This window comes from Poecilia reticulata, linkage group LG17 (assembly GCF_000633615.1).
Source record: "Poecilia reticulata strain Guanapo linkage group LG17, Guppy_female_1.0+MT, whole genome shotgun sequence".
In the NCBI taxonomy this organism is placed as follows: Eukaryota; Metazoa; Chordata; class Actinopteri; order Cyprinodontiformes; family Poeciliidae; genus Poecilia; species Poecilia reticulata.
Genome location: NC_024347.1, coordinates 619268 through 633339, shown reverse-complemented (window position 1 = coordinate 633339; position 14072 = coordinate 619268). Strand labels below are relative to the sequence as shown.

The 14072-nt window shown below is 40.3% G+C and overlaps 1 protein-coding gene across 1 annotated transcript in view; it reads left to right on the top strand.

Moving 5' to 3' along the window:
* The window catches only part of col6a1 (collagen, type VI, alpha 1), a 36707-nt gene that overhangs the window by 9753 nt on the left and 12882 nt on the right, over positions 1-14072 (top strand). Inside the window, exons 10-24 of the mRNA XM_017309853.1 lie at positions 829-855; positions 940-966; positions 1063-1107; positions 1200-1253; positions 2542-2604; positions 2689-2751; positions 2833-2886; positions 3586-3621; positions 3711-3773; positions 4018-4080; positions 6075-6137; positions 8919-8981; positions 9061-9111; positions 9206-9241; positions 9358-9420. Coding sequence (XP_017165342.1) covers positions 829-855; positions 940-966; positions 1063-1107; positions 1200-1253; positions 2542-2604; positions 2689-2751; positions 2833-2886; positions 3586-3621; positions 3711-3773; positions 4018-4080; positions 6075-6137; positions 8919-8981; positions 9061-9111; positions 9206-9241; positions 9358-9420 — 771 coding nt within the window. The remainder of the gene's footprint in view (positions 1-828; positions 856-939; positions 967-1062; positions 1108-1199; positions 1254-2541; positions 2605-2688; positions 2752-2832; positions 2887-3585; positions 3622-3710; positions 3774-4017; positions 4081-6074; positions 6138-8918; positions 8982-9060; positions 9112-9205; positions 9242-9357; positions 9421-14072) is intronic.

Below are 14072 nucleotides of genomic sequence, written 5' to 3'. Positions count from 1 at the left end.
TTATGTCCCAGCATGCGACCCAAAATCACACCGCAGTTTTTGTGATCGTTTAAGCTAAAGGTGGCCGTGCTCCCAAAAAGAATTGAAAATGCTCCCTTCTGTACTATAAAAGAAAATGTGTTTTGTTGTGGCTAAAGTAAAAGTCAGATAAATATGACCATTTATAAGCTTATGAACTATTCTGCCTTGAAACAAAATGACATCTGACCTTCATTCTTTCTTAAAGAAAACTTTGTAGTTAAATTCTGAAATTAATCTAAGACGGTTAAAAAGTTGGTTGGTGAAAAAAAAAAAAAAAAGAAGAAGTTTACTCGAACCAAAAAGCTGCAGCTAATGGGAAAATTGAGTTAATGAGCCTTAGAAATCTTTGATTCTGTCCCATAATATTTTTGCAGGAAAGCTGCAGTTTGYATTGCAGCGCCTGCTCAGCAGSAGCCACATCCTTTCAAACTTAGATAAACTGTAGAACTTAAAGCACCATGCAACCAAACTCATATCTGTAGCCCGTAATAACAGATGCTAACAGTAACTGGACAGCACTTCATAGGAAAAGATTTGCTTTGATGATGTGGTGTTTTAATWTGTAGCACCATAAACTCTCCAAATCAAGCACTTCATTTCTAGTGCAGGACAATAACATCTGAATCCGGTTTTATTACRAAGAAATGTGGTCCGGATCTGTTTTATTTGATGACTACATATTTAATTACTRCATTTTGAAAAAAGCTAATGGCTCTGGCTCTRRTTTAATTAGTTACACGATGTTTATGCCAATACTTGGAGATGATGTTATGGTGGCAACACTGATATGTGTTTTTGTGCTTGTAGGGAGACCGCGGTCCAAAAGGAGAGAAGGTACTGTCACATATGACGACTCATCGTTTTACAACGACATCCTGAGCATGCTCAGTTCTGATTCATAGTGTTTTTTTTCTGCAGGGTGAAAGGGGCCACAAAGGCTTCAAGGTAAGCTCATCCTGATGGTCTTACCTTTGACCTGACGATGTTTTCTAGCTGTAAACCTTCTGATTTCCGTTTCTTCCGTCTGTTCTTCCTTTTCAGGGCGACAAAGGCCAAAGAGGCCTGGATGGAATCGATGGGCGKAAGGTAGGAGCGGGCACAAGCCGCCGCAGCTCGTCCTTTTCCTGTTTCTTTGATGATTGCGTTCCAGCACGTGTTTCTGTTTTCATTCTCATCAGGGTGAAGCTGGTTTCCCCGGCCTCCCCGGCTGTAAAGGTGCTCCCGGATCAGATGTGAGTTTAACAACTTKACCCCAGAGTAATCTTGTTGCCATGGTTTTGACTTGTTCTCTCATCGCATTCGAGTCGCATGTACCAGATGGTGTGGATTGTAGCCAATAGGGAAGAAGCAGGATTTTCCTTATACTGTCGGCAGCCTTTGGGTGTTGTTGGCCAACGAAGGTTTTGAAATCTCTGAAATCAAGATAAGCTCAAAATAGTTGTGATTGTGGTTAATAATTAGGAATTGGAGGATAAATGAGATATGAAAAGTATGTTGTGCGTTTGTATTCGGGTTATTTTACTCTAGAAGCCCAAAATATAATTCAGTGGAACGAAATACCTCCAGAAATGACCTAATTATTAAGTACAGTCCACCAAAAGAGTAATATGATCTCAGTATAAATCCAGCTGTTCCCCAAAGGACTCAGGTGTTTTTTTAGGAGCACAGCAGATAAACAGGACTGAAGTTTAACCTTTAACCTTACATGGTAAGGTTTTTGGGGTGACAATAAAGGGGTTAAAGCAGGGCTAGGTCATAAAACAACAACTAACCTTTGAGTCTCTCCTTGAGCTCTGTTTAATTTTTCGTCTGAACATGGAGAGAATATAACATTGGCTTTTACACTAATTGCACCAACTGAACAAATTATTGTTTTTTTTTTTTTTTTTACATGTTTGACCAAGCTTGTGAAATTTAAGTTTGCTGTACTGGTTCAGAGTTATAAAATTATTTTATAGTTCAACATATTCATGTTTGAGTTTAAAGAAAAAGAAAGAAAAGAAACGTTTTAAGTCAATTTGACTCTGTTTTTCTGTATTAGATCAGTATCGGTCGATACTACGCCTCCGATATCTCTATCGGTAATGGAAAAAGTGGATCAGTGCGTCCCTGATATCAGTATTAAATTAAGCTGGAAACCTTCATCAGACCTCATTCTAAGAGATTTGAAGGACTGCAAGTCCACAAATACATAAACACACCCAGACAAACCGCTTCCGGRTCCGCCCGAATCCCCTGCTGCTCCTTTGTCTGCTGGTTAGCTACTAGCCACAGTTTCATGTTCAGGAATGTCCCTTGCGTCTGTCTCCCATACGGTCGACACGCGCGGAGGCCCACGCCCCTTTGATCACGGCTCTGTTTACATTTTCAGCTGTCAGACTGAGTAAATGAAGCCATACGGTCTCGCTGTAAACAAACTCGCACATGAGCTTATATGATCATCCAAGTGCAGCGGACCTGACCTCGTTTTGGCTCTTCCTGCCGCTTGCTGAAACCGTCTCTGTGCTGTTGCGTCTCCAGGGTCAGCAGGGAGAGCATGGACCGAAGGGGGACCCTGGCTCTTACGGAAGAAAGGGGGGAAAAGTGAGATCTGGTTATTTCTCAATGATAAATGTCCCARATTACTTTTAGGTTGTCACTTTTAAGACTCTCGGGTTCCTCTTTTAGGGAGATCCAGGAAGAAACGGCGAACCGGGACGACCCGGAAACTACGGATCTCAGGGACGTCCGGTGAGTCCAGAGAAACGCTGGAGCGTGACTAAACACCGAGCTGCCGCTGTCAAACTTATTCAAACGTATTCTCTGTGACAGGGCGAGCCGGGCGGCGCCGGACCTCCTGGAGACAAAGGAGAGCGCGGTGACGACGTAGGTGACATCACTTCCTCCTAGGGCTACAATAACTTTGGGTTTTTCCATTATAGTTTAGCAAAACTAGCTAGTGTCGTTGTGACTTTTCATTCAGTTAGCTTTATTGAGTTTTTATTTCTTATCAGTTAAATTGTTTAGTTTTACTTTAGCTTTTTTTTTAGTTACAGTAGCCAGTTTAGTTCTCTTCATAATTGGTTAATTTTTAGGTGGAGTATTGCATTCTGATCATTTATAGGTCGATCAACAGAAGATACAATTTTCAAAAAATGTATTCAACTGTTGAACAACCAACAGACTCTGGTGTTTTCTCCCAACTTTTACCATAGCCATTTTGTGGGCTAGCGTAGCATAGCACAGTCTACAAAATGGTGTGGTCTATGCTACTAGCGTAGCTAATGTCGTAATTTGCCGACAGCTGACGTAAACTGCTTGTGTGAGAGGGCAAGGGGAAGAATAGATTCATATCTATAATTTCAGTTTATTTTAGTTAGTTTTATAAACACAGTCCCAGTTAGTTATAGTTTTTCCACATTAACTGTTGTTTTTATTTATTTCAGTTAATGAGATTTTTTTTTCTCAATTCCAGTATTGGTTATTTCATTAGTTAGCTACAATAGCCTTACTTCCTCCCACCCACTAACGCAGCCTTCAAGTCCTTTAAATTCAGTTAATTTCCTATATTTCTGTGTTTTTCAGGGACCACCCGGACCGGACGGCGCTGATGGAGAAGGCGTTAGTAGAATTAATATTGACGTGAACTCGTGAGTTTGCGTTCCAGAGGACTCTGAAGTTTACGCTAACGTCTTTGAAATCCTCCACAGGGACTAATCGGAGAGAAGGGGGAGGATGGTTCTCGAGGAAATAGAGGCCCGAGAGGAGAACCCGTAAGTTACTCTGGCGGCTATAACGAGGCGGGTAAAGTAGCATGCAGATTCCAGATCGATTTTTGTCATTTCTGAGAGATTCCTGTCAAACGCGGTTCGGCCACTGAACCGAATCAACAGTAAGAGCGGTTGACCCTTACCGAACCGGTGTTTGTAGAGTTCCCTACTGATGCATCTTGTGAAGATCAGATCTATGTGTGTCRTTTGCATTCRGGTCTTTTAAGGTTGTTYTCTTTCCTGCCAGGGGGAGCCAGGACCACGTGGAGAGCAGGGGAGAGAGGGCTCAACCGGTGCCAACGGAGAGCCTGTAAGACACACGAAATTAAGCACAAACAGAAGTTACATGCATCCTAGATGGGCCACCCTCTATTTCTTTCTTTTGTTAGATTTTTTTCCCCCGCTTAATGGAGGTAGTTTCCTTCCTTACTCTGTAGAGCTGGAGCTCAYGAGTTTGATGCCCACTCCTCCCGTTTCCCATCCTCGGCGTTCATCTCCTCGCTCACTCTTTCCCCTCTGACTCAGTTCTCCACCTGCTCGAGCCAAACCCTCACTACGGTTTTCTTAACGAGGCACCAGGCAGAGCAATAATAATAAGACATTACCAGCATTAGCCGTGGTAACTTCCGTGATGTCAGAAACTCTTCAATGGCTCTTTTCACTGGGCCTCCTTTCCTCGTTGGAGCTCAGTAACTACTTGGCACCTGAATGGTCTTAAAACATGGAACATCTGAGTAGCAGGGGCCGGCCTCCTCCTCCTCCGCTGTGAAAAAAAAAAAAGAAGAAAAACTGCAACCGCATTTATGTTCACACCCAAATTGTCTTCTGCTCTGATTCAGGACATTCCTGGTGTCGAAGATACAACACAAGTGCTACTGAATGCTGACGCCTGTCGTAATAAATCAATGAATCGCATGATAGATTAAAACGAGCTCAATAATTTTCATTTGCGTGATTTAGTGTTTTTCTCTTTTCTCTCTCTTTCTACCAAAAACCGGATGACAGAAGTCTTCARTCTGGTGCTTTGGTCTATTTAAAATGTCTTCCAGTTCCAGTGTTAAGTCTTTTGAGAATGYCTTCTTGCATTGTTGTATCATTTGCATTATGTTACTTGATTAAGRTCTCAAAACAATGTTACTGTTTATCTCAATAACATCTGGGACAATTTGTCATCCAGCAAAGTTCGTTACCGTGACAGCCAGATCACATATGGAGTGTATACACATTAAACCACAAGTTGGAAGAAACAACATAAACAAAACAGTTTATTCCTAAAGTCACCTCCCCCTGGAGACTTTAGGAATCAAAAGAGGACATGAATTGTTTGATTATTCCAACGTCTCGCTTCCTGGATTTCTAACCAAATGGCCAGACAGATATTTAAAGAGGAACGGCAAAAGCGATTGATTTTAAAGAAATTCAATTGAATTGAGTTGAATAAAGTGTATTAGCAGTGGTTGCCAACAACTGCAGTCTGTACTACGGTGGAATATCAGCTCTGCTGCCAAGAGCTGTTAGCATGCTGTGAGTCATCATGGGGTTCTCATACAGCAAGCCAATGAGTCAGAGGCCTAAACAGATTTGTTGCAAGACTGGCTGCTACTGGAGAGCCTCAGCATCACCATTCACAAGATACTTTGCATTATTTAAGTTACGTTTAATTTCCCCTTTGCGTCAAACAAAGTATTTTTTAATTAAACTGAATTGAGTTGAATAAAGAGAAAAAAAATGTACCAATGCTCCTAACCATTACTAAGCACAGCAGGCCAACCACAACTATTGTGTTAATCCTGAATGTACTCTAACATTTTCAGCAAAGATTCATTTTTTGTTGATGTCAAAAAGCTCAATCTTAGTCCTAGCTTAGAAGCGTATGCTAGYAGGGCAGAAAATGCTTTATCCTGCCATCACTACGCACAAGTTGGCATCAAATCGTTGCTATGGCGAYCCCAAGATGCCACTCTGCTGCGGCTCTCTGGAGGTTTTTCGTTTTACCTCCAGTTGTAAACACAACTTGTGCTTAGTAGTTTTTTTTATCTTGCTTAGAGAGCCAGATAAATATGGGTTAACTTCTCAGATCCCGTTGCTTTAAGACGTTTTCATTTCTCCTCCGGTTGCGAAGTTTAGATGAACAGCTAGTTTCTTGTAGCTTCTTTTGGATTCACGAAAACCASACATCTGCTCAACATGAACAGGATGTTCTCCTGAGAAACGGGTCTGTGGGATCTTTATGTTAGCTCGGGTCGTTGTTGTACACAATTAAGCTGTTTTTCATCTGCTAAGTGTTTTTGCTGTGGTTTCCAGGGTGAACGAGGAAGAGGCGGCCCTCCTGGCTACAGGGGAGACGAAGGTCCACCAGGACCAGAGGTGGGTCTCGCTTACTGTTGAATTCTTGAAAACACAAAAGGCGCATCTTCTTCTTTCTCATGGCTGAGCCTGCTTTAACCTACATTATTTTGTATATTATTTATTGAGTTTTTATAATCTACACATTTACATCAGTAATTTTACTTAAAGCATCTACTTTCAGAAGTATTTTTACAGTGCTGTGAGGTTATTAAGAAGTATTGCTAGTCTTACCTGAGTACAATTTGTGGATACTCTGAGTAAATTCACTGAATGAGAATTTACCAGACACAGACACACACACCTGCAGTTTTTGTTAAGGTTTCAGAAGTGTCGTGTTGAAAGAAGTCGGTTTGGAAAATTTTTTCTTTTGCCTAATTTTACTTTGTAATTATTTATATGAATTATTTTCAGTTTGATCTTTTAAATTACCAAAATTTCTGTCGGGTTATGTAATCTTTAAATATTAAATGATTGATATCTCCATACTTCAGTAGCCTTTTTACTGCTTTAGCTCTTTTCTACTCTTACTTGAATAATTTCTTGTATATCTTCTTTTGCTTTAAGTAAAAATATCTTTAAGTGGTGCTACTCTTACTTGACTCACCTACCCACAATAACAAAATGAAATCTTGTTTTCTCTGATTTTTGTTCGTTTATTTAAAAATTTTAAAAATTTCCAAATGATAGATATATAAATATTCACACTTTGAGCTCAACTCCACTGATCAGCACTGAAATGCTTCTGCAGCTCGTTGACTACAGCAAATCCAGCCGCCTCAGGACGACTTGGAATTGAGCACTTTTGTCTATATAAGGTCTTGCAGCTGAAGGGGTACATGAGCATAGAAATCAAGCAGTGTCATTAAGAGAATTGTGTGCAGAGCCCCCAGATTGTATCGAAGCACAAACCTGCGGAAAAACACAGAAAAATTGGCAGCATTGATTATCCCACAAAGCCATTTATTCTCCATTACTTGGAAATAAAAGTTTGGAACCACCAGGGACCTCCCAAGACCTGGCCACAGAGACAAACTGAGTCGTCAGGGAAGAAAGACCTTGATCAGAGAGATGACCAAGAATCCTCTGGAGACTTAGGAAGGACCACAGTGGAGATAGGAAACCAATTAGAAGATTGATCATTGCTAATGTACTCCACCAGTCACTTCTTCATGGTAGCCAGCTCTGACGTGTCCAAGGGTGCAGTCRCACCAGCCCTGGTTAGTCCGCTTCAATAAAACTCCAGCTTTGTTAACGTCACAGTCTGGCATTAGTGGGAGAAATGGCTTGTGGTCTTTTACAAAATCCTATAACTGTTTAAATCTGACGCCACTCCATTTGTGTTTACATTTTGTGAAGAAGGACCTTGCGTTCAGTGTCCTCTGAGGTTTTTGTGTCATTTTCTTCAGTGGATCTTGGTGCAGCGCCCCCACAGGCGAGGAGGTGAACATGTTTTTCATAGGGTTTGGTTCGTTTTGGCTCAGTGCAGTGTGGAAGCGAACCYCACCAGCTGAAAATGTAACAAATGTTGCAGTTTTGGTCCCCAATCGAACCCAGTCTACMGGACTATCCGGTGGGAAAACGCCAAAAGAACAAAGAAACAAATTTCTTTGTTCTGAGGTCCATTTTTTTAGGAGATGAGTTCTCTGTTCCAAGAACATCTAAAATCTCTGCCTATCTGCGCTACCCGTCCAACCTGATTAAGCTTCGGGTGAGCCACAGGGCAGAGTGGGAGAAAATGGTTTGCCAAACTTGTAGACACAAACCCTAGAAAAYCTGAGGCTGTTGAGCTCTACATCATGTTATAATGTTATTYCTTCTGATTCGTTCAAATCCTTTAACTTCCCGTGGCAACCATTCAGGGGTGTCTAAATACTTACTCCCACAAAGCACCACAAAGCTCCTCCTAGATCTGTCTCCAAGTGTAGCTTGCACCTCATCTGTGCCTTCCCTACTGAGCTCCTCCAGACTAGTGGCAGCAGCAATTAGCAAACACCTGCGAGTCTGCTGAGCTCATTATACTAACTGCATCACAGTAAAATACTCTTAAGAATAATATCAATGGCTTAATGGAGAAATGTTGTTTTGACGACATTCTGAAGGCAGAGTGTCGGAAGGAGCAGAAGCTTCTTAAAGAAACAGAGACCCAATTTCAAGGCTCAAATTAGAAAATGAMATTTCTTCATTTTTGCTATATARCAACTAAAGGTAACATAGTTACTTGATTATGCAATAAAATGGCACCAAGTACCTGRAAAACACATAATACCGCCCCTTTAAATGGTATTAAAAGATGTTTTCTAAGTCAACAGACATCTGAGAACAAGTTTTCACTTTCTCGTTTTGAACTGAGCTGACTCATTTGTAAACTAAACAGCTTACTCATTTGCAATCTGACTCACTTTGACTGTAATTTTTAAGAAAATTCCACTCAGACTGCTCTGAGGATCGGTCCGTAATGTCACAAAATGTTGAAAAAGTGAAAGAGCGTGAATACCTTCTGAAGTGAAGCTCGGTTTCTAAGACTAACATAAAAACTCAAATTAAGCTAAGGTAAGTTTGTTGCTGCAAACTCTCAACACTCCTTATCCCACAGCCTTACATGCCAGGAAGTTTATCAGATTGCAGTTTCTGAATGTTTAACGTTTCTTCACTAGAAAAGCAGCAGGCTAAAGATTTAAACAAGAAGACCCCATCGGAGCTACAGAGTTTCCTTATGTCACTCTAATGAGAAGACATTTCAAGTAATACTCAAGATTTTTAACATCTAGATTTCACTCTACCTTTGCTTTTATCTCCCAGGGGCCCAAAGGACCGAGAGGAATCAAGGGTGCAGCAGGGGACAGAGGCCCAATAGGGGAGAGGGTGAGTCRGGGGAGACATTGAGATTAAACGTCAGTCGTCCGTCGTGGATTTTGAAAGTTTTCTGTTTGCTTTWTTTCAGGGAGTCTCGGGTGAACGAGGAAATGGCACTAAAGGCTGTCATGGCTTCCAAGTAAAACTTTGCTCATTGACTTTGTGCAGCACTCATCTGGTATGCGAATGAGAACGTTATAAACATTTCTGATTCTCTGTATGTTTGTTTATAGGGTTACCCAGGGCCCCGTGGAGACCCCGGCGAGCCGGTGGGTCGACGTTTGAATTCATGTTTTAGCTGAATATTTCAACAGCATAATCCACACTGTRGTAGTTTGTGATTAAGGAAGGCATTTTAGCTGACCTCTGCAAAAATTCGCTTCAGGGTACCAAGGGAACTCCCGGACCCAAAGGAGACGATGGTGATCCTGGAGATTCAGGCCGAGATGTGAGTCAGCCTCATACTTTTTTTCTTTTGTGGATTTTTTTCCTTCACTTTAGCTCTCGTTTTATCTCGTTGGCCGCCGTTGCTGASAGGATGAGAGWYGTGTTACTTGATTTATGAAAATAAATAATCCTTGTTATCCTCCTTTATCACATATAATGAAAATAAATAAATGCTGTTTTTCTTTGTATTTAACTTGCCATCTGGCCTTCAGCTTTTTACTCATACTTTACATACTTCATAGTTCTTGTTATTTTCGATGTCCATCCATCTTGTTTCCACACGGCCCTTCTGTTCTGCAGCTGGGAATCCTTTTTTAGGAACAACTGGACACTTTTTGTGTGAATCTGTGCGCCAATAGGGCCGACGGCTGTGAGCTGATGCAGCTGTGTATACGCCGTCGTCAAGGACACCAGGAAATGAGCGGCGGCGATGGAGCGTCTGCGTTTCTTTCCGAGTGTGTGTGTGTGGGTGTGTGTGGATCACGCWGCTTACATGTTCCAACGCTTCAACCCYTCGTTCAACTCGAGTGGGTTTGCAATGAAATTACTACATATCCCAGGTTTCAATGTTGCGACATGTAAACAGTTCCACATGTTTGTGTTTTTCTTTCATCTGTACATCAGTGTAGCTCCGCCCTGTGATTTACAACAATCACACAAAGTCAGCTTTAGMTTTACAGGACTTCATCGGTTTACATTGGTCCCGATTTGAGAGCTCTCCTTGCAAGTCACCTCTTCCTCCTTGTAAATACCAGTCAGCTGCTTTTTTTTTTTTTTTTCCTTTGTTTTTTTGCTTGCGAGAAGGGAAGGCATCCTCAGAACTTATAAGGAAATCTGTAAAGCCGTGGTTATGATCGTTGGTCTTTTCACACAGTGGGAGAACGAACTTCGCTGACGTTTTAGGCTCTCTGAGGTCATTGCAGTTCACACTTTAAACAGTAGGGGTCACTGCGAAGAAAATGTACCTTTGTTACAACTGGCAGCAGAACAAGAATCCAGCAAAGCACTTCCCTCATAGCCTTAGTATTCTTACAAATACATGAAATTATGCATAAAATTAGATTTGCAAAGAAAATTAGGTAAAAACTTCTCAGTTTTCAAATGGGGTATAGTCGTTGTAGTTACTCTTTCATCTAAAATAAGGGCTTTGTTTACAAATACAAATACTAACATATTTAAAGATTTTGTCAACTTTTTCTATGGATGGAGAAACTCTGAGCAATCTTAAAAGTTATGAGCCGTATCAGTTCTTCCAATTTAATCAACTATTCATGAGACCAGAAATTGCAAATATCATAGGCATGATTAGCATAATGATTAGCATGATTAGATTTGTGTTTTACAAATGGAAAAGACAAACAAATTATGCGGGGATTGCAAAAAAAGTTAACTTCTGAAATATATATATTTTTAATGTTTTTTGGACGGATTTGCTTATCTTTTTTTGCAGTATTTTGTGTGGCCTGTAACAAATCTCACATTTATGCTGCAGATTGTGTCCTTTTTTAAACTTGAGCGCCAGCCTCTGAAATGTCTGCACACCCCTGCTGCTCATACTGAAACTCCCTAATGTGCAGAAGAATGTTTAATGCACTTTCAGTCTCTCCAAGATTGTTTATGTAATTTATTTTTTTTTGCTAACAAAAAATCACACAAAAAAATGTTGTGGTGCTTCTTTACAAATTATTGATTTATTCATATATGTTCCTCTTTAAACCCCTTCCAAAATCTAAACATGGAATGAAAAATATGAAAATTAACATAAGCAGACAGATTGCATGCACAAATATTAAATACCTCGATTGTTCATATTGGTCACGATCTACAACTTAACATCAGGTAAGGCTGAGTCAGCAGTGTAGTAAAAGTAAGAAGTACTGCCACCTGCAGGTGGGAGTTAAAAGTCACTTGAAACCAATGTTTTTGACTATCTTTGCGGAAGATTTGCAATAAACTCACAATTATGCATTGCCGCAAAAGAAAAAAGGAGCGAGGATCTGTTGATTTTCCATGAATTTCTGCTATTAAAGAATCACACAAAACAGGAAGGACTGTAAGTATTTTAAACAAGTAACACGTGGGGGGAAAAAATGGCCTAAAGTTTAACCAATCTGTTTCCACATGTTGAAATATCTAGAAATGAAACAGAAACATGTAAAATAATATAAAGTGCATCATCTTAACAKAAGTTTCTCATTTATAGCAGCTTGACAAAGAAAGTCAGGTTTTTCAGAAGTTKAGGTTTTAGTTTAATGGAAACAAAATGACCCTTTCAGTTCCCCTCACTATCCTGAACACGACTCTCTAGTTAAAGTTAAATACAACCAATTAAAGGGAGGAGTCGACGTTTCCTGTCTTAACTCTTCGTCAGCTGTTTCATCTCTTTTGCCGGTTATCAACTTCTAAGCCGGTTCCTGACCGACGGTGACCCAGTTTGTTGCTTCGGGTCATCCGCCTGCTTTGTGACATCTTGTAACTTCTGTTTTGATTTTCCAACCACCGCGAAATCACTTTCTGCTTTCGGCGCTCCAAACATCGAGATGCTGAGTCTGGATTGTTGGGAGCAGATTTATATTGAGGACATACTGATCTTTATTCATGGCAGCGTTTACTTTGGGAATTCTAAGGAAACTCTTTGCTTTGCGTCGGGAGCAACCTAACACATGGATCATATCAAGATTCACATTTACCACAGCGCGCAGGATCTCTTCTTCTCTCAACAGATGGTTTCCCAGATGTCCCAAACAATCAGAAGATTTTCTCAGACAAGAAAAAGCTTTTTGTGGATTATTTTCAAGGCTGCTGCTGAATGCCTCTCTTTGGAGTTAGCTACTGCTGAAACAAGAGGACGATGATTTCATCATATCTGTTCTTGTCTTATAGCAAACTGGTCTTCATCTGTTCTGATGATGTGCTGGAATGAGGTCGTCTCATTTTGTGCCTTAATATATATATATAAAAAAATAATTTTTGCTTTTACACTTCAATAATAGAATATTTCACACTCCGAAATATTCTAAAATGTCCAAAAAACYACATATTCTTTGAAAACAATATTTGCTCCAATCAGATCAGCTGCGGTTTTTGCCTCCGTTGAAGTGGGTTGTCTGTTTCAGCGCATCAAGGCTTAATTGCTGTATCTTTAATGCTCAAACACCAGAGTGCTGACAGTTTTTCTCTTTCAACAAAGCAAAAATAAAGTATAATTTTGGCGATGATGAATTGGCCCCTTCAGCTAGATACTTTGTTTCTTTGTCTGCTGCTGCAGATTTCCTAGTCAGCCTGCGAATGAGTTCTCAATGGTGGCCGTGTTTTCATCTTTTTCAAAGGAAAACTGTAACTGATTACATTCAGTCAATTGTTTTCTTCTTCCAAAATATATTCTACTATTCACAGCTGTGCACTCTATAATAAAGGGACCCAGGAGATAGTTTAAGATACACTTCTGCTGCCACTTTGTACAATGCTTTACAGAAGCATCCCTGTTCTTTGAACTTTTCCACATTTCACCATGTTGCCGCCACACGCTTTGGTGTTTCCACTGAAAAATAYGTACTTGTKAAAATGGTCTAGTGAAAGTCCGGACATAAATCCAACTGAGAATCAAAACTTAATGAATTAATGTTCTCCAGCTTCCAGTGTTATAAAGTGTTGGCTCAAAAAGGCTGAATTTAAATGTGCTAATTTTAAAAAGCACAATTTTACTTCCACATGACAATTTTACGCTTGTTTGCATTGGTCGGTCACAAAAAAAATCCAAAACACGAAATAAAGTTTGAGGTTGTCATGTGACAAAACATTATAAATAATAAAATACTTTTACAAATTATAGTAGATTGAAAGGGCAGTGTTATGTAAAATCAATCTCAAAATCAACTGTTTTTACCAAATCAAACACATCTGGAGCGTTGCTTCGATTCTTTCATGCAAGTTTGAGAAATCCTTTAATCTCCCACGGCAACCATTCTGGGGTGCCTAAACACCTGCTCTCACAGAACACAGCCTATTTTCTGTGTACAAGCTTTCGCATTACAGAGTACCACTCTGCTCCTTCAGACTAGCCAGCAGCAATTAGCAATCATCTGGTGGAACTGCCCATCTGCTGAGCTCATTACGAGCTACTTCTCTGTGAAACACTGGTAAAAATATTGTAAAGGGTTAATAGAGGAGCGATGTCGTTTCAGAAAGAGTACGAACTTCTTAAAAAGACAGAGGAGTTAAAATGCAAAATAAAATATTTTTTAAGTCATATTTGTTATCTATAACAACTGAAGGTAACATAGCTCTAAAATGCCACTGTGTGCCTGGACAATATACAATGCAGCCCCTTTAAAGTACATTTATTCTGCAAGAGTAGATCGATGTTAACTTTCCCGCCTGTTCAGTTCGGGTACTTCGCTGCGAATCCGACCGCAGATGCTTATAGATGAAGGTCTGCCAGGCAGCCAATCATGTTCTGTGTGCGTGACGTCACAAAAATCGAGGTCAGGAAGTGTGTTTGTTTGTAGCTGTGGATGATGTAGCCCATGTTCTTCACATCGCCGSGTTTGAAGTTCACAATCTGCAGCGATTGAAACCACATGTGATGTGTGAAGACCTGCGTTTTACTGTTCAAAGCTCATGTGCATTACGGAGAGTGCGTGTGTGTGTGTG